The sequence below is a fragment of the Syngnathus acus genome, chromosome 2 (genome assembly GCF_901709675.1).
Source record: "Syngnathus acus chromosome 2, fSynAcu1.2, whole genome shotgun sequence".
Classification (NCBI taxonomy): Eukaryota; Metazoa; Chordata; class Actinopteri; order Syngnathiformes; family Syngnathidae; genus Syngnathus; species Syngnathus acus.
The window spans coordinates 7,930,433-7,951,958 of record NC_051088.1 but is presented as its reverse complement, the minus strand read 5'-3'; the positions used below and the strand labels follow the sequence as shown (position 1 = coordinate 7,951,958).

The window sequence follows — 21,526 nt, the reverse complement described above, 5'->3', positions numbered from 1 at the left end:
CTTAAGCTTTTTCCCTATTGAAGTAGCCTGTGATTAGGTACACCTCGTGGACACTACAATAGGTACACTACACGAGGTAAAAAAAAGAAAAAAGAATAAATAAATAAGAAAGTGTAGTGAACGATTCGGTCAACGATTCTTTTGAACAAATATTTTGAGTGAACCGATTCTAAAGATTCAGTTCACTTTACTGGAATGCACATCACGAGTACAAAACATTGCAGACGACCACACGATTCCAGGTCGAAATAGCCTACTGGATAATAGCACGGGCACTTGCTCGGCAAGAACTTGGTTCGATCCTAGATGTGAGAATGTACATAAATGTGCTTTTATTGTGCAATGAACCCTTTATTTATTTATTCTTTTTTTTTTTACCTCGTGTAGTGTACCTATTGAAGTGTCCATGAGGTGTACCTACACATATTGTCATATAAAGCAGCTAACCAAATGTCTGATTTTTATGTTTTATTTGGCGAATAAAAAAAACAAGGAATTTAGCAGATGTAATCTAGGGGAAAAAAAGGTCAAACAGTGGTGAAACTTTTAAACTACCACCCAACTTTTTATATATTCATATATATATTTTTTAAGAATTTGATTTTTCATAAAAGCGTCTCATCTTTCAAAGGTAGATTAACGGATGAGAAAGGCTTTACCTATGCAAAATTGTGGAAAACATTGCCATCTACAGGCAAAAAAGCACAATCGCAGTCTCTCAAGGTGGAACGATGAGCCGAATGAAGGGTCCACCATTGATTCAATAATGGGGTCAATAATCATCTCTGTCATGGCATCAGCAAAATCGGAATGCAATATATATTTATAGAAGAATATGCCAGTTGTTATGTTTCTGTACGGACAGAATCAGCATCAATGTTGGGCCCTCAACTATTTATTTTGCATATTGATACAATTTCTATGGTGTCAGAGGTATTGAAGGTGGTGTTTGTTGAAGGCAGCAATTGTTTTTGACAGAAAAGGAACAACTCCTTCGTAAGCTTAAATAAAACAAAAATAATGTAAGTCAGTCAGGAGGAACAGGACCCAGTTCACTCGTGACCGTCATGGAGTTAGTGTGAAATGGATGGAAGGCTGTTGATTTAACATGTTCTGCACAGGGCGGCTCGGTGGCGCACTGGGTAGCACGTCCGCCTCACAGTTAGGAGGGTGCGGATTCGATTCCACCTCCGGCACTCCCTGTGTGGAGTTTGCATGTTCTCCCCGGGCCCGCGTGGGTTTTCTCCGGGCACTCCGGTTTCCTCCTACATCCCAAAAACATGCTTGGTAGGCCGATTGAAGACTCCAAATTGTCCCTAGGTATGAGTGCGAATGGTTGTTTGTCTCTGTGTGCCCTGCGATTGGCTGGCAACCGGTTCAGGGTGTCCCCCGCCTACTGCCCGATGACGGCTGGGATAGGCTCCAGCGCTCCCGTGACCCCCGTGGGGACTAAGCGGTTCGGAAAATGGATGGATGGATGTTCTGCACAGACACATTGAGAACTCCGAACACGTAAACAGGAAGTTGCCATCGTTCCATGAGTTTGTTTTTGTCAAAGTGAGCATTTCAACTATGCGTGAGCCAAAAACTTGACATGCAAGTTACTCAAGGTGTCTATATTCTCTTGTCAAGGGTTTGACAGTTTGATGATAAGAATCGCTTTTCAGGTTAGGGTCATCTGTTGGATGCCACTACATGAAACCTTTTCTAGATTTAAAATCTTCAACTACTTCACTGTAGGTGTGTGTGACCATTTCACGACCTTTTCCGCTTGACAAAATGATGTTCTGTGCGTGCGGCTTCTGTTAGACCTGCAGGCCCAGGGACTGCAATAATTATAATAATATTGCTCAAAAATTTGGGCTTTTCGTGAAATTTTACAATAAACATAAAAATGCACTATAACCTTTGCAAGTGAACTCAATTTAACCTTCACTAAACTTTTGAAAATACATATCTAACTGCTCAGTGTACATTTTACAACTTGCTGTTCTCCAACAAAGAACTGAACAACAAAACTGCCCAATTGTGTTATTTTGGGAAAACTGGGGGGTTAACTTCAAATTAATGGAGAGGAAATGCCCGGCTTGCTGCTCAACATAATGTACAGTAAGTGCTCAAGATAGAGACTGGGCAATATGTATTTAAAAAAAATAAAAAAACTGTGCCACTGAGTCAAAAATGGATGCAATAGCAAAGAGGAAAGTAGTAATTGGTACTGTGAAGTGGGGAATACTCAGTAATTGCGATCCAGTCGCCTCCACTCTTGGATTTGTACGGAGATGAAATTCCTTAAGCATGTCTGTGTAGTGATCCAGTCGATACACATCAGAATTTTTCAGAATGTAGGCCAAGAGTACATTGGGGATTTTTCTTTTTATGGTTTTAATCATGGTGTTCACACAGATAGATGATTTATTACCAGCTATGTTACTGCTCACAGCTCCTCATTGAGGAGCATTCCCACATAAGTCACACCTAACAAAGGAATGCAATTTGTGCAACTAAACCCTCACTAGAAAAAAAAGAAAAAGAAAACCCAAACACTTCCTGGAAACATGAGGAGCACACACCTTTTTTAATTGACAAGCCTGCATACATTCCTTCCTTGAGGGAGGTTTTGAGGAGACTTCAATTCACTACGCTGGTTTAACCAGGTGTGTCGTCCTGGACATGTTTATCGATAATTACTGACTGGACTTATACACTTCCCTATAGCCTAAGTTGGATGAATGATCCAGATCAGTTTAATGTTGTCTTGGCCAAAGAATATTCAAAATGTATTTATTTATTTATTTTTTAAACAAGGTCTGTATAGGCTCATTATGGTTTCAGGTGGACAACTGACACCTCCTTCTGAGACCAGGTTGCCCGCTAAGGAGTTCAACATATGAAGCATTGTGACTTCCTAGGAATGTGGAAGAAGTGATCATTAAAAAAATGTAAACAATTGAAGAGCAATTGTGTTGTATATTAATTCTTCTAACTCGGTAAATCACCGTCCTAACACAAACCACATACAAACTTGGTATTCACGTTAAAAGTTATCTTTTACAAATTCTGACATTGCTCTTACTTAAATGCTGTTACTTTACACATGCAGAAATGGCACTTGTTGTTTTAGCGACCATTTCATTATTGCCAATTTAAAAAAGAATACACACCCAAAAAGATGTTGAGCTTTTTTCCTAACCCACTCGCAAGGTAAGCGTGGATTTTGAGCAGATTGGGTGAATTATTTTGACCAGAAGATTGGGGTTTGCTAAAGCCGGTCGCCATTTTAGACACAGTATTGTCCCAAACATGGATAGGAAGAGGTGAGTTGAGAACCTGAATATCTCAACAAGAAGTCACACTCTTCACATTTATTAATAGAAACAAGAGTAACAGACTAGCAGTCCTGTGCTGTGCAATCTTTGAGGCCAAAAGACTTTTCAGGTGTTTTTTGCACCCTGAATTGCTAAAAATTAACCTTGTTTTCCTTCATCTGAACTACCTTTGGAAAAGTGTAGACAAAAACATCTATCCTTTTTCCTATACCAGATTGAAAAAGAAGTTCAAAAAAAAAACGTACCAGATTTATTTCCCCCTTTGATACAGTGTAAACGGGTTAATGAAAAACATGTTACAAAATACATCTTATTAAAGCGGCACATATATCCAGTATGTACTTTTGAGTTTAAGAGCTCAATTGGTCCTCTGCTTGTCTTTTCATTCTAAACTAACAGTCACGCGGAATGTTGCCATGCTGACAAGAGAAAGTATCTTGGGTTCGGCCAAACAGATGCTTTCACTATGGCTTACAGGTCTAAACAAACAAATTGAATTTATCATATAAAATAGGCTGCAACTACAATTGTGGTTGGCTACTGTCAAAATACATTGGTATGATTGTTTTTGTTGTCGTTTTGTTACCCCCGCAAAAATACCCATGATATAAAAATGGAGAAGTATTGTTTTCACATTTTCCACCATTAATCATTAGTGTAAGGCACTGTGTGCAATATTGTCTCACACATGAACGATATAAACAAGAGATTTGGCCATGAAGGTGCAACACCCTCACCTTGAAAGAAAACGTATAGTTTCTAACCAAGTAGTAGGTTAAAAAAAAAAAAACACCCGTTCTTAGTGGTATCATAATAATAACCTTTGAGGTTGTGCATATTAGCACAAGAACATCCCAGAATCTTGATTTGGCGCCTTGGGAGGACAAAGAAAAAAGGATGGTCCCGTGCCAAAGGTCAGCGATTCAAGTCCATTCTTACATCTTTAGAATGGAACATCTTTGCATTTATCAAACATCTGTCTTCCCATTCTAATACGATACAGAACTGGTGCTGGTCTTACAGTAAGAAGTTTTTCAATAATGCTCAAGACCTACTACCGTTTAAAAAAGGGGAACGTTTAAGAGAGCAAGGTGACGTTACAACAAAAAGTCGGAGTCTCAGAACTCATCGTCTTCTGAGCTGAGGTAGTTCTGCTTCTTTCTCACGTTCCAGTGCAAACACTGGGCCAGGCTCTCGAACCAGTCGTTGACCGGGTTGCGGAAGCAGATACAAGGAACGGGGAAGCAGGAAGTTGTGATGGCAATACTGGAGCAACGAGAAAAACAAAGAAAGAGATTCCGAGGTCACATGAGACTGCCAGACTTCCTTGTGAAGCAACACTGTGAATTTGTACAATGATTATGCAACAAGTCAAAGCAGTTAATTGACATTGTGGGAGTTACACAAAAGAAGAGGTGCCATTCTTTGAATGTTCAGATTGGATTATGCAAATCAGCGCATTTGAGTGCAAAGCTAGTTCCACTTCCAATTCCAAATGGTGTCGGTACACGGACCCACCTGTCTCCGTGACAGACCTCCTGTCGCCGTCTCCCGTCGAACGACACCCATGCCGTGTTTCTGGCATCATGTGACAGCATTATCTAGGAAATGACACACGTCACATGAAAAATTAAGCGCATACATTTGTTTGTCACATAAGAGGAGACATTATGTTTTTAATTGTTTAGTCATGCATATTTTAGATCAGGGATTGGCACACTTGTACAGTGTGTTTGGGCCATGTTTGATTTCTAAAAAGGCCAAACCATTCAAAGATGCAAAAAAAAAAAAATGTAAAAATTGTTTATCTAAAAATGAAAGAACTTATGCACATTTTAAAATCTAGAATTGATTAAATTGTAAAGATTCAAACAATTACCTAAAACATTTAATGAGTGGCATATGTCAAATTTTGCTTTTTTTTTTTTAAAGAAACACTTGAACCTACAGTTTACAATATCTCTATTAACCCATTATTTAATCTAATATGTATTTTATTTGACCAAATTTAGTGGACGTAACTATACTTTGGCTAGCAAGTTGTATTGCGTATGCTCATGTCCACTTAAAAAAATCTCGCAAATGGCTTGAGTCAATTGTGCACGTACTTTCAACTCCACTCCGGCAGGCACCACGATGGGTCTGAAAGAAAGGGAGTGCGGGCAGATGGGCGTGATCATAATAGCTGGCACGTTGGGGTGAATCATGGAGGCCCCCGCAGCCACGGCATACGCTGTACTGCCCGTAGGCGTGGACACGATCACGCCTATGGGAACAAGAAATGTAGCATTGCAGGTTCAAGACTAATTTAAGACTTTGTTGAGCCACTTTGATCAAATAAAAGCTTTCATTTAGTCAAACATGACTATTAGGAGACTTCGCAATGCAGAAGTTAATTTTTAAGAACTGGTGATAGTTTCTTTTTACTACTTTGATATCCATTTACAAAAAACCCTATTTACTGTTTACATTATAGACACAACAGCCACATTATATACTTTACCCCTCACACACACACTTGAAACATACGTTAACCACTCTTTGGAGGGAAATCAACAAAGATCTAAGTGCAGGCATCCAACCCCCACGAAAACCTATCATCCAAAATGGATTGAATTGAAAACATGACTACCTACATGCTTTACGTGACTTGTAAAACGACTGCATGTCAGACGCATTAACCTGTTTGAAGCAATTTTGTAATCGGCTCCATGCATCGCTGTTTGTCCGTCTGATTGCATTTTCAACTCATTCCTAATGACATGGAGCAGCAAATGGACTAATCGACTTGACAAACATCACTTCAGCAACATATATATTTTCATTCGTCAACAATTTTGCAAAGATTGCAATGGTCTGTCAGTGTATGTGTACGAGCTGTCACCCGGCTGGAAGCATAGTTGTGACGTGATGTTTACCATGTTGACGAGTCCACGTGTTTTTTTGTGTGATTATGAATAAGTCAGAAGCAATGCGATCAGACCGACATGCGTATAGCGGTTATGCGTTTAGTCGTTCTCAGAGCAGATTACAATTTTGCTTCAACATGTTAATGCTTCTGTTTGACATCATTTTTTTATTACATACATATATGCAAACTTGTTCTTGTTATCATTGATTTCGGCGCTTATGAGTCCAAGGGTGTGTCAGGTGTGACCTTTAAAACAACGTGATTGTGACGAGAAGCCAGTTTACATGGTTGACACGTATATGTTGAACAATTAACGTGCCTTTGCTGGGGAACTTTACAAGAACATATTTGCACTTCTTGATTTGAGCTTCCTACAGCGTAGTGGCAATGCTGCTGAGCTGAAGGTGTTTATTTCTTAGGGTTATGGTTTCAAATCCCGCTCCGCTATTATGGTTTATTTTTTTACTATATTTACAATTTCTTGCAGCTAGACTGAAGTTGTAGAGGAAGTTTTGTTTGTTTATTGAATAATTGACCTATTGAGCAGTTGAAGAATTTTGACAGATAGCGTGTGACAAATCTATAGACAGGAAATACAAAATTACTGGATTGACTTTGCCACATCTAAAATTGGGAGCGAGTGAATCTGGAAGCCAGTTGAACGTAACGCCACAAAAGGACCAGGATCACATGTGCCACCTTGATAGTGATCCAAACTTGTCTTTAGTTGTTTTGTTTCGGTATTCAAACCAATGTCGAAGGGAATGATGGCACCAAGCGTGTCAGCAACAAATCAGGTGTTACCACTTGCCCATCAAACTTTGATGGATGTGTTTGACAAATAAAATTAATTCATGAAATATTGCAACACAGGACCATGATCATAATTAATTAAACAGAGAAATAATTAAATATATACATATTCGTACATACAATCAATGCTAATTTAATAATGACACATTGACTTGTTTTATTCCCTATTTAATTACTAATAAATGAAACATTTGTTTAATTAATGATATATTTAACTAAACTTTTAGTGGCCAATTTATTTATTTTTAATTGTGGCCCTGTCAGTCCTCCACATTAAAATTCCTCTAATTAATTCAATACTTTTTCTATTTGAGTCTAACCTAAAAATAACAATTACTACTTCTTTGCAGGGTTTTACACATAGTAGTGTTGTCTTTTGATTATGTGATTATTGATGTTTGATGAAGAGTCATTTACATTCGTATGCAAAAGTTTGGGCACCCCAAATATTTTTCAAGATTTTCCTTTTAATCATTGGTTGTTTGGATCAGCAATTTCAGTTAAATATATCATATAGCGGACAAACACAGTGATATTTGAGATGTGAAATGAAGTTTATACAGACTTTAGGGATGATGAAATGTGTCATTGCACCGTGTTGTAGCTCGGAAATGTTTTGAAATACCGGTGTCTCAAGATAAAAAGTACATTGAGCAGACTTTACAGCGTCACGAAAACACACATCCTTGTTAAGTCTAACATAAGTGAAGAGGTATGAACAAAGGCCAAATTCTGTGTGGGAGACAAATTATGTGCTTGCTCACCATCTCCCTGCACGGTGGTGATAAGGTGGCCATCCAGGAAAAGGTCCACGTTGGAGAGGTAGGAGGAGGGGCCTCTGTCCACTACCACCTCATTCAACACCTCAAACATGTAGAGGGACAGCGTGCCATGATATTTCACATCTGTACCTCATGTCAGTGTCTACTAGCTCAAAATGTCAGCGTCTACTAGCTCAAAATGACTTTTGGTGAGGCTGCCACAACATGTGGATTTATTTCAAAAGTCACACTTCCACTGCAACTCAGCTCTGCTCATTAGCTTTCCACTTAGAAAAAGTAAACGGTGATGTGGGAAACTACAACAACACATTTATGGGGTAGACTGGGGACAGCAAGAAAACAGACCCTTGCAGCAAAATGGAGATTCCCATATTCATGAATAATTTCAATAAATCATTGAATATAACTGCTAAAAAAAAAAAAAACTGAAACAATTACTACTGGATTCTTGAAAATGCGGGCCGAATTACAGAATAGGGTGCGGGCTGTGTGGCTCGTATACCATACCTCACACCTGGGATAAGATAAAGTCAGGATGTGCACGCATTTCATTTTTTTAATTGTCTGTTTTCATGCTTAACGTTAGCCTTCCGGCATCAGACTGATGCATTTGGAACACAAAAAATACCTTAAGGCGTAATGTGCTTTTGTTAATGGAAAAGCCTGAACAGCAAGTTCAGCTACAGTAAACTAAGTACTGCAGGCAAGGTGCAGTGGAAAAAAATTGAATGGAATGTAATTAAAGACAAAATGAACATAATAATTGTCAATGGAAATAAATTAAAAATAAACATAACTCCCATCACACAACCGTCTGTCAAATCTGATCGGATCATGTTGTAAACTGTTTTGGATGACTCTATCAGTCAATACTCCCTGTAGCAGATAATTTTCCGATCACTCTCAAGGAAGCACATCTGAGATTACTTATTACTCTTGCTTGGTATGGTTTTAAATCAAACCAAACATACCTGCTGGTTGATAATGTTGAGCTGCTCAACTCAAACGGACAGGTGTCACGCAAAGAGTTGACTCGATGTTACGAAGGGGAAGAACTGCTCTAGCAGCTTTGGATTCCAGGTATGTAAACCAGTTGGATTTGAGCTTGTAATGTATCGTGTCTATGGTTGTGCAGAAGAGCGGTGTGCAATGAGCAGTGCTGACATTACCTGATAGTTTGTGGTTTTGCGGCCAAGGTCCGTCTCGCCATTGGTCAGAATAACACCCTTGTCCCTCTCCCGGTGCACGCGCACTTTCAAGCGACTTCGTAGCACTATGGCTGCATTACCTAAAACAGTGCTTATTTTAGAAATGACAGTGTTTTTCAGCCTGTTTCTAAAGCTGTTTGTTGGAGCAGCATATGATACCTTCAATAATTTGAGTGACCTGAGATTGATAGGTGTCAAACTTGAAAGGTGTCAGGAAGCCAAGAGAGCCCAGATGGAAGGCCATCACTGGTGGAACGCTCTCCTGCATGGCGATGATAATGCATAAAAGATTGAAGAGTTGGGCTTCACAAAACTGATTGTGATAATACACACAGTAAGACATGTACCTGAAAAAGCGAAGACGCGTAGAGCAAAGTTCCGTCTCCACCAAGACAGATGATGAAGTCCACACGGTTGGAGATGTCGTCAAGCTCTATGAAACACAAAGGTACACTATTAATAAGTGACGCGCACTCACGCACGCACGCACGCACGCACGCACGCACGCACACACGCGCACACACACGGTAACATATACAAAACAGGTGATCCATGCAGTGTGATAGCTCAATTAATATTACACGCTTGAACATTTTAAAAATGTATTAAGGGTGGTGTCTCCGCAACAAAATGGAAAATTGTTTTATGCATAAAAATGTATCAGAATTATGAAGTTGATATTAGTTATTGCTGGTTGACTTTTCCTTTGAAGTGCATGGGACTGTTATATAAGTATAATAAGTATACATATATAATAAGTACAATATGTAAGCATAATAATATAATATCCTTCTGTATATTGGTAAAACAAAAGACACACATATTTTGTCCTTATTAAAAATGTCTTTTCATTATACATCTTTAGGTTTGGAAGTGCATGGTGCTATGTGGCCACCCAGCAACGCTGATGAAAAATTGTGGCTCGCTCCATTATTTAAGAGTTGTTTAAGGTCTTCATACCTTCTCTGAAAGTGCAGAAATTCTTTGTAAGGGTCTTAAAGTTGTCATCGCCAGAAATAGCTGGGTCGTCCAAAACTTTCTGTTCTACATAAACAACCATGTTTTTAACCTAAAACACAAAAACAGAGACACAAGAGGAGCCATTTAACATGTGCATAACACCAGTGCCAACTGTTCAGCATCCACCTCTCTGCCACACCTCAGTGAGGAATATGCAGAGCTCCTTGAAAGGCTGAAGCAGGGACGCGTCTCGGATCTTCTTGATGACGAGGACACTCTTGGGGGGCGTGTTCCAAGTCAGCCGTTGGGTGGCGGGATCTTGAATGTGCCTGGTAAACATGTAAACAAAACCTTTAACAACACATGAGCCTGGCCTCTTAGGCTGATGTAAGGCCTCTTAAGGAGCTGAAGCGTATGCAAACAGCAGTGTGTGGCCGCGATCCTATTAGGCTTAAGGTCTGCAGTAGAATCTCATGCACCGTCTGCTGGGCTTCACCCTTTTGCAAACTCTTGACAGCGATTGACAGATATTTTGGGCATGACACAACCAAAGACAGGGCATAGTGACAGCATATGAATTAGAAAGAAGATGATTACACAAAGCAAATAGGAATTCATTTTTTATTACAATTTTGGGATAAAATGTTGGAAAAAAGATCTGTGGGAACACCACGTTTCAAATTATTATGCAAATGTTTTTTCAGTTTTAGAGCCGCTGTTCCTCCACGTTGAGAGGAGCCAGATGAGGTGGCTCGGGCATCTCACCAGGATGCCTCCTGGACGCCGGGCCGGGCATGTCCCACCGGCAGGAGACCCCATGGATGACCCAGGATACGCTGGAGAGAGTATGTCTCAGCTGGCCTGGGAACGCCTTGGGATGCGCTGGACGAAGTGACTGGGGAGAGGGAAGTCTGGGGGTCCCTCCTAAAGCTCCTGCCCCCGCGACTCAACCCCGGATAAGTGGAAGAAGAAGATGGATGGATGGATCAACATCCGTTTTTTTTATCCATTTTTTTTTATAGTGTATGCAAATGGTACTCAGCCTAAATTTTAAGTTTTTAAACAAACCTCCAAATGCAAACAGTATTTAAAAAAACTATTGTGTGTCATTTGTTGAGTTTGCAGAGGCATTATTTGGGAAAATAAATGTAAAAGACCAAACACTATTTGTGATTTGGACAAGACCTGCTTGAATTTCTTTCCGCCCAACCTCAAACATCTTTGCTTGAGGATCCTCCAAAGGTTTCTGAACAGGATTGAGGCATCGGATGATGGGGGCCACAACATAGGTTTGGACACTTTTATAGCCATAGCAGCCAATGATGCAAATGGACATGAAGAAAGAATTCTTGGTTTTGTTTATGATTTTGCTAGGAGCATCAAAAAAATATACATTCACTGAAAATCAAGCCAAATATTTTGGGCAACTGAAATAAGGCCTCCACAAACTCAAAGTCAACAAGCAACTTGGCCTTGTGTGATTAATATTCTAACTATCATTTGAAAGCTTAAATTAAACAGACCTCATACTTTCACCTAACACGTGCCTTTTTTTCTTAGCTCAAGGCCATTTGAGCTGTTGCACATTAGTTTCTGCACGCCACTGTGACATTTGGGCTAGTCACATGTGGAAGCTGGTGGGCTCATATCCAATTAAACCTGACTAGCAAAATCAATGAGAGGGTTGTTTTTTGATTTTACATATGCTATGACTGTGCTGACAATTCCTGGCTCACACCCAAAATCAAATGGGACAGGCTCCAGCTCACCCGTGACCCCAATAAAGACAAGGAGAACGAAAAATGAACAGATGAACAAATGGATAAACAAAAGAAAAATCTCAGATTGCTGGATAATGTTGTTTTTGGATACATTAAATTCTGTTCAGATACAGTATTTAAAATGGGGTTACAGCAGTTGTTGGTGTTTACTTGCTTAGTGGTCCTTCAATGAAAGACCCAGCCCAAATCGTCCTCACTTCGACGTGAACTCGACGTGAAGTGTGAAAAGAATGTTGGCTTGGGGCTCAATACAGAAAAAATTAAAAAAGTATTATGAGAGCTGTGGGAAGGCATGCGTGCAAACTGTATTAGTCATGAATCAGGATGCTTTAGAAGATTCTAACAGCTATGGTTTCTCTTAATTCATTCAGGTTGAGGGTCAATTCGACCCATTTCAAAACTTAAATAGCCAGATTTTTTATAATCTAAGTGTGACAAACTCTTAATGCCACCATTCAACAACATTCACATGGGTTTGCGTTCTGATTCTGTTTAGTTTATATCAAAAATTTTATCAGAGGCATTTTCTATTGATATTGATCATGTGTCAATGGTGATTCATATTAATTTTATGTTAAGCATGGACTTTGCAGGGAAAGATTTTTTTTTATATTGTTTTCCCTCAAAAGAAGAACTGATTCCTTCTCCACCCCAAGATGGTGCAGGTACTTTCGAATGCAGAAGTTTAACAACTACAAAACATGAGTTGGGGAACTTTATTACGATATACAGTAGCAGTTACACAACTTCCCTTCATTGACCAATGGAAATAAGTAATCAATAAAAAAATGCAGTTATTTATGTCATTTAAATATTAATTTCATATTTTTAATATTAGTAAATTTCGTACTCATTTTAACCTTCTGCCACATTGCGCAAGGGTGTCAAACTCTTTTTTGTCACGGGCCGCATTATAATCATAGTTTCCTTCGGAGGGTCATCATGACTGTCAATGCTATACATCAGTGGTCCCCAACCACCGGGCCGCGGACCGGTACCGGTCCGTGGGTCACTTGGTACCGGGCCGCCAAGCCGCACAGGAAAAAAAAAAATATATATATATATATATACCGTAATTTTCGGACTATAAGTCGCACCGGAGTATAAGTCGCACCAGCCATAAAATGCCCAAAAAAGTGAAAAAAAACATATATATGTATATAAGTCGCTCCTGAGTATAAGTCGCCCCCCCACCCAAACTATGAAAAAAAACGCGACTTATAGTCCGAAAATTACGGTATATATATATATATATATATATATATTTTTTTTTTTTTCATTGACGATCAATTCATTCAGGTTAAGACGCTCGTCCCGGTCACGTGACATGTTTCCCCAGTTGAGCCCGCAAAGCTAGCAAAAATGAGTAAGAATTTATTTTGAAAAATATAAAAAATTTGGCGAATCTCTCCCAATTACATCTGTCGGTGCATCTGAAAAATAAGGACTCTTGACACAGGGCGCTCGTCTCGGTCACGTGACATGTCACCACAGTCAAGCCCGCGAGGCAAGCAAAAATGAGCAAGAAACAGAGAAGTTTGGAAAGCTTCTTCGGAAAGGGAAAAACGTCCAATGAGGACACTGAAGAAGAAGAGGCTACGACTTCTAAGAAAAGGAAAGCTGCATTTAAAAGAACATTTCTGGAGTCCTACTTAAAATATGGATTTATCGCCACAGGTGACTCTGACGCGCCAAGTGCACTCCGCATATGTGGCGAAAGGCTAGCTAACGAGGCAATGAAGCCTTCAAACCTGCTTCGGCACATGGAGACCAAGCATCCTGCATTTAAAGACAAACCTTACCCACTTCGGGTGTCATTGTCTCCGATTACGCCTAGATGGGAACGGCTCATTTCTGAGAAAAGAGCTCGGTGCTCCCACTAATTCAACGTTTTATTTTTATGTGGTTTATATTTGTTTTTATGCCAGTCGTATCATTTTATTTCATCCTATTTATATATATAAATATTTAAATAATAAATATATAAATATATTTATTTATATAAAGGCCGGTCCGTGAAAATATTTCTGACACGTAACCGGTCCGTGGTGCAAAAAAGGTTGGGGACCACTGCTATACATGATATACAGTAGGCTACAGGCTACACAACAAACTGATAAGTTTTGAAATCAGAGACAAGTAAAAACTGCTCAAGTATTTTAAAAAGATGCATGGTGATAGAAATTGAGCAATATCTCTAAAAAGTGAAGACAATTTGCAATTTTTGTATTGACACATGAAGTCGATGCAAAATTTGTCTTCGCGGGCCACATAAAATGATGTGGCAGGCCATATTTGGGTCCCGGGCCTTGAGTTTGACACCTATGCTATACAGTGTACCCTCACTATCCACAGGGAGGGATATGGACTGGGTTGACCTCGAAATAGTGAATACTTGCATATAATTGATACCCATTGAAATGCAACAATGAGGCAGGGGGGTGAAATAGAGAGAAAAATATATTTTTTTAAAGAAAGGGGGGGCGGCGATAATAATATGCCAACTCGTGCGTTTCTAATGGTCCACTCTATACTTCTAGCGCCCACTGGCAGTTGCCATAATTAACAGAGTTCATGCATTACAGATTTCCGGTGCATTGGCAATCTCATGGTGCATGTGTTAAGAGAAACGGAATTCAATTTGGATAAAATAAAATAAAAAAGTGGATAAAATCAATACAGGATCAATGGACACACTACAGCTGATTGTTTACTTTTCAAACTTGCAGCAGACCTGTGTGACGTCATGCACGCTGTGGTCATGACACCTCTGATCCACTGGTGAAATGAGACTGATTGTCTCATCTCTAACTGCTTCAAACAACGAGGCATAGGTAGGAATATGTGTTATAGTTGTATCATTATCATCAATGTTTGTGATTTATTTTGTTGTGTTATGTTATACTGTATGCTCTGTAAAGCTCTTTGTTACAGCAACAGCTGTTGTGAAAGCACTATATAAATAATGATGTACTGTATGTGTGGCATATAAAAAGTTATGGTGCAAAGTTTAAGGACCGTATGGATGGAAGAATGGATCACACCACTCTCCACAATAATTGGTTCATCATTAAAAATGAAATGCTATGCAACAAATCACATTGGTAAAGTCGCGTTACTTTTATCACAAACCTTTTGAGACGGACGGGATCAACAGCGGCTCTGCTGTTGCCACTACTTAGTGCATCTTGATTTTCAATTGCGTCACGATGCGATCAAAACCCCAAAATTCAAATTCGTCTTCAATTAGTAACACAGATAAATGATTATGCCAGTCCTTAAATGTAATGCAGCAACTGTTGGTAGTGAACCTCCACATGATTTAAAACAGCCAGATTGCATTGAACCCCAATCAAACACTGACATCTGTAAACTGCCGCAATTTCAAATATCAGGACCTCAAACAGAGATAACCTATGATCTATTCATCAAGCTCCTCATTGAACACCTCAATACACGCCCCGCTTCAGCAAGCGAAACCAAAACCAGACCGTACCGAGTTGGATATTCCTCACTCACCACTTTCACTCGGCCTGCATATACTGACACAGCAAAGATGCTTAAATAGTCCTCTTACCATTTCCATACTTTGTTCTTCTTACTGCCCGCTGACTCCTGAAGTACCACCTTCCTGGCTGTACACATGTGACACGCTTGGAAGTCACTTCCGTCTACAGACAAAGCTGGGGAATGGGGATCTCTCAGAACGGCAAAAACATCCTTGAAGCCGAGAGATGAGCCTCTGTCCACTGTGAGGGCCTCTGCGTATGCGAAGAGGGGGTGTGTCGGGGGGCAGGGCGCAGCAAACAACCTTACGAGCTAGACTCACAAGTGCTATATTTGTCCCAGAGAGGACTTAACACTAAACCCTTCGAGTGCATTCTCTTGCTGAATCAAACTTCTCACTTGTTTTAAGCTTCCTCTCAGCCATGCCCACTCAGCTCTCTGCTGGCCACGCCCATTCCAGGGCAGGGCTTGCCTACATTCATTTCTTTTTCAACAGGTGTGTTTAACAGAGCTCAGTTGAAGACTGGTTTTGCCCAGAAGCGCTTCATTCACTGTAATGCTACGCCGCTTTCAAACAGGAAGAACAGTTCCCGACAGGTCTAATGTGTGCAAGAGCGTTTCAAAACAAATGAAACAAAGAGACAATAGGTTCTACTTTATGCTCTAGTTAAAGATGGAAAGGTTTAAGACCACCTCCCGGCCGGAGGAAGTAAATCACACGAAATGACCTTATGACGTATTTTTGGAGTTTATTATTGCACTTGCCCACTTTGCACTTTACCATTGTTTGTAACATTTAAATGTACCTTTCATGTTATACAAATGTTTGATATTCATGGTATGAAATGGAGTTGGAAATGGCTTGTCACCACTCCACAAAAACAACAAATGTTATGTGCTTCGTGCTGTCATCAAAGTAGGTCAGGTGAAATCATCAGTCAAGGCATGTGCGTGCTTTTGTGCGGTAGAAACGCAATAGTGGAAGCAGACCATAACTGAGAAGTCTGCGCATGTTGTAAATTATATTTGCCGCTGAAGGCTTTAAACTTTTCAAAGAACAGACAAGAGGTATTACTAAATATTTCCAAAACCACAAACTTGCAGCTACATGACCTGCTGATGGCGTTGGCTGTGAGCAATGTTACAATGAGGACCATTTTCTACATCACGAGATTGTGCAACATCAAGTTTCAAAATAATAAAATCAAAGTGGGAGATCTTTTTAAAACTGATTCCGTCACATAGGATTTCTGAATACCGTAATTTCTAGAGTATAAATGTCCCCCCCTAAAAGAAATCATGAAAAAAAATCAAGATGGGCGTATACATAGAGCTAGGGGGGGAAAAGCGAAAGGCTGAATCAACATGTTGCATCAATCACTGACTACCTGTTATCTTGCAAATGAGTGCCGAAGTAATGAGAAGATAATCGTTAAATTTTTGGGCATGGGTACCAGCTAACTGGAGGAGCATTATATTGCATATACACGAGTAGAGACAAAAAAAACAAATTTTGAAGGGTGATTTGGGGGGGTTATATTTGCGAGCCTATTGTACTGGAGAAAGGACGATACACCTGCAAATGGTTTGTATGAAAACAGGTGAGGTCATGCTCACAACCGCTGTGGAACTTGGCATTATCTTCCATATAAAGCAGAGACAATGATAAAAGAAACAAAGCAGTCAAAAGATTTCATTCCACTGATGATGGCCACATTATTGAAATTCACTTCAGGGTGTGGGCAGGAAATCAAAGGAACCAAGATGACTGCTGGAGCACAAAGTGATGGTCAAAAAATAATAGAGGTGACCTGCAGAATTGCCAGAATCTCAACCGCAGCCCTTTCGTAGGGTCAACAAGGAGTGTGGGAAGGAGGTGAAAGCAATCAAGATGAATGCTGGAGCACAAAGTGATGGTCAGAAAATAATAAAGAGGTGACATACAATATTGCCAGTATCACAACCGCACCCCTTCCGTAGAGAGTCAACAAGGGTTTATCATTTCCAGTTTGGCGAAGTGAACAATGCTTCATGAGCTTGACTGGTGCAATACTGAGTATGAAAACGATTTTAAAACATTGTACTGAAAAATAATTTAAAAATACCTAATTTTACATACATTATTTATTATAAAAGAATTGTTGGATACTACAAATCTATTCTTGTAAGCTTCTGAGAATAAAACATTTTTTTCTGAAAATAGCCATAATCTTGGACCAGAAAAAGAACTAGACTAAAGCTGTAATTTGAACCGGTCACAGCCAAAATTGCCACACAAACAGTTTGTATTGTCGTAATTGAGCAGTAGCATTAACAAATATTTACATGGAAGACATAGAAGGATTTTCAGCATATTGTAATTTCTCTGCAACAGGCGCAACCATTTCCACATTCACAAACGGTAGAAGGTAAATTAAAAAAAATACTCAATTATTCAATCAACCCTGAGATTGAACTCAACCAGCCATGCCTTATGTCTGCTGTTGTCACAGGGTTCATAGTTAGGATAGGACAGCTAAATTCAAATGTTAGAATAATGCCCTGCTGTACTTACATTACTGTGTGTGGATTCTGTAGCATGCATGCCTTTGGGCCAAATGTAGTCACAGGGCTTGGTCCATGTAGAGACTGGGTCCTCCTGAAGGGAAAACAAAGAGCATCAGACAATACGATTATCTTGAAAGAATCAAATATAAAGACTTGATTGGACCTGCGGTATTTTACAGGAAGAAAGCACAAGCTATCTGTCTTTTATGGAAGGTCAAAGAAGCATTAAAAAAACATGAAAATGACAAAGTGAATGCTGCATCACAAAAGACAATCCTATTTGTTCTTTCACAATGGGGGGCTGAAGAAGCATGCAACTACAAAAGCGCTATATATATAAATTGAGTTGAGATACAGTGATATCTAGTGGATTTCCTTAGCATAACATTACTCAGCCAAGAGGAAACTGGCTCAATCAGCTTGAGTTAATTAAGTTTGCCACTACTCTTTTTGAGATCTTATGACCGAAAATATATTTAACCAAAAGGTTGAAAGGAAGCAAAAGATTTCACTTTTGCTTAATGCATAGTCTACAAAATATTTTGTTTTACAACATTTTTGACAAGGTGGGAAGAATAAGAGTTGAATGAGGATATATACATACACACACATACATACATACATACATACATACATACATACATACATACATCGAAGCAGCAATACATATATACACACATACATATATACACACACACACACACACACATATATACACACACACACACATATATATATATATATATATATCCGTCCATGGTCTAAACTTGTTTCTGGGCCAAAACAAAACACTCTTTTTAATCTCACACACACTCTTTCACACACACACACACACATACATATATATATATATATATATATATACACACACACACATACACATATATATACACACACACACACACCTACACGCTTCTAAAACACGATAATGTCATATGCCACAGATGAGTGTCACTGAGAAGGGGTGGATATTGACAAAATGAATGTCAACATTAAGTTATTCGAGTATACAGTAAAAGATGGAACAATTCAGCTGGACGTTGACAACATTGGAAAACAATGTCTTTCAATTTTACTTCCTACACAGAAAAATCCCATTGCAGTTGCTAAAGCACACCCGGATAGATTTTGCAACATTGATGGTGAACAAATGTCGATGACTACATGGGAATTTATGCAATGTGATGCAATTGAGCTCAGTCACTTGTGTTTTTGAAAATACCACAAATGAAAGACAAAAAAGGGTCTGACAGTGAAGCTGCTGCTCTGATTGTGTATCTGTACCACTCCCTTCCGTCATCATTAAATATCTCACCTGAGGACGGCAGTCTTGAAAGCAGAAATTTACATACACTTAAAACACATGCTCCCCCCCTCAATGTCTGATATGAAATCAGACAGATTAAAATCCCTGTTGTAGATGCAATAAGATTACCAACATTATTTTGATTTTCTACATGCTGGAATAATAACAGAATCACATTTTTCATGGCTCTCTTTAAAGTTAGAAATTTAAATACATTTAATTAGTATTTGGTACCATAGCCCTTAGGAAGTTGGCAGGAATTTGGGTCCGTCCCCCTCCCAGAAATGATGTAACTGAGCCAAGTTTGTAGGCTGCCTTATAGCCTCTCTAAAATGTTGCCTTTGTTATTCTTTCTAACCAGGTAGGCAGCATGCCTCAGGTCTTAGTTTGGAAGACCCATATGCGGTCAGGTTTCAACTTCCTGACTAATGTCTTGAGATGTTGCTTCAATATTTCTACATAATGTTCTTTCCTCATGATGCCACCCTCCAGGGCGATGAAATAGTACACTTGCCTTATTTTTAAATTCTTCCTTTTTTTACATACTTTACCCACTTTATTGGTGAGAATTTATTCTAGAAAATATCACGCAAAGGTAACTCAAGTAAACACTTTATTGATGAGGATTTCTTCTAGAAAATGTCAGGCAAAGATAACTCAAGGGTTTTAAATGTTTAAAGAAAACCCCAAAACATTCAGCACGACCAGTTGCTGTGTGAAAAAAATACTTGCCCTGCCTCTTAATGAATATTAATGAAATAAAAGTCTGCTGTTATTTTTGTCACTGACCACACCCAAGCCTAATTACCCTGATATCTGTTCCATCAAGAAACCACTGAAATAGAATCATCCAACGAAATAAATTTGGCCAAAATATCCTATAATGCTTACAAAGGTGAGAACTATTAAACATGAATGGACAAAAACATTGAACCGTGCTGAACTTTCCCAGAAGTGGCCTGCTACAAAATGACCCGACCAGCGACAATTCATCAAGGTCACAAGGGACCCTAGACAGGAACTGCTGGCCTCTCTTGCCTCAGAAAAGATCAGTGTTCATGATTAGCGTTCCAATGTAAAAAACACTGCTGACCAAAAGTGCAGACTTCTGATCCCCCTCCCCGCAAAAGACAAACAGAAAAGGTTTTGGAGGGTGTGCTTCTCGTTAGATCTGCTGTAAACTTTGGAAACAGAACATCCGTACCAACTGTTAAACATGGTGGTAGTGTGATTTACTGGGGCTGCTAGACTTATTCGGGACTTGAACAACTTGCTGCGATTGATGGAACCATGAATTCTGCACTTTACCAGGAAATGCTGAGGGACAATGCTCGGCCATCAGTTTGTAACCTCAACCTGACCACGCCCCCTCATACTCTCCGCCGTATTAAAAACACACCAATAATTAGAGTGATGGTAAAGGCATTTGAAATGGGACTTACTTGTACTCAGACGAGCTGGTGGCTGAGGAAGTGCTCAGGCTGCGGGTCTTCTTGCTGCGCCGGGCCAGGCGCCCAGTAATATTCCCTCCATCACGCGCAGACCAGCAGTAAGGAGCCGCTTTCACTCGCACCTCATCTCCACCGTCCATCTCAAAATCCAACGGGATACATTCATCATTCATAGTCTAACACTTAAAGATGGAGTCAACTTTTCATCGAAGCATCAATTACGTACCCCAAAGCGCTAATAAACCGCAATAATTTGCAAAACCTCAACCAAAAATGAGCTATCATAGGGTGCAATATATGTTCAGCTTTGTGGTACTTCATTGGCTGGGTTAGCGATTTGCGCTTAACAAAAATAAGAAAAAAAATGGCCATACGCTTAAAAAATACGTCGTTCCACACGAAGGGACTATATTATGTCGCTGTCGCAGGATGAACAACTGGATGAACAAAGTTACATATATCTTCAGATCTACTTCATTATGTAAATGCGGCTTAGGCAGCTCTGTTGTGACGTACGCTAGTTATATTGCTTAAAATACTTTGACACTGCTCAAACATTTAATTGCTTGAATAAATAAGCAATTTGGGGGTGAAGCCTTAATGTTGATCATGAGACCTACTCAGATTTGAGCGATGAGCAACAAGTGACTGAATGATGACGGATCCAACTGCCGTAGTGCTAACAATGCTACCACGAAGCTACTTTGCAAAATACCGTTGACATACAGTGCAAAACCTAACAGCTTGCATTCTATTACCTGAATTTAGCTTGTCCTCACGATGTTCCAGTCGGCGACACAAATGCGGATCTTAATTCACCGTCGTAGAGTTTGACCCTCGCTCAATGGTCATTACCAATTCACCCTCTTAACTTCAACTATCAACAATCACCACTTCCGGGTAGGCACCGACCAATCGGGTAGCGTACATT

At 39.6% G+C, this 21,526-nt stretch overlaps 1 protein-coding gene across 2 annotated transcripts; it reads right to left on the bottom strand.

Annotated features, from left to right (window-relative positions):
• Positions 1–2,563: 2,563 nt before the first annotated feature.
• nadka (NAD kinase a) lies at positions 2,564–21,488 on the bottom strand. 2 transcript variants are annotated; one of them, XM_037245692.1, is made up of 12 exons: positions 21,354–21,488; positions 20,587–20,735; positions 17,846–17,929; positions 10,203–10,332; positions 10,004–10,112; positions 9,391–9,476; positions 9,203–9,305; positions 9,005–9,123; positions 7,818–7,917; positions 5,438–5,595; positions 4,848–4,930; positions 2,564–4,595 (listed from the first exon to the last, which is right to left on the bottom strand). In XM_037245692.1, the coding sequence occupies exons 2-12, from the start codon at positions 20,733–20,735 to the stop codon at positions 4,448–4,450; spliced, it is 1,269 nt and encodes a 422-aa protein (XP_037101587.1). In that variant the 5' UTR covers positions 21,354–21,488; the 3' UTR covers positions 2,564–4,447. The 2 variants fall into 2 exon arrangements, with proteins under 2 accessions (XP_037101587.1, XP_037101588.1); XM_037245693.1 differs by lacking the exons at positions 17,846–17,929; positions 20,587–20,735; positions 21,354–21,488 and adding an exon at positions 15,362–15,691.
• Between the last annotated feature and the right edge of the window lie 38 nt (positions 21,489–21,526).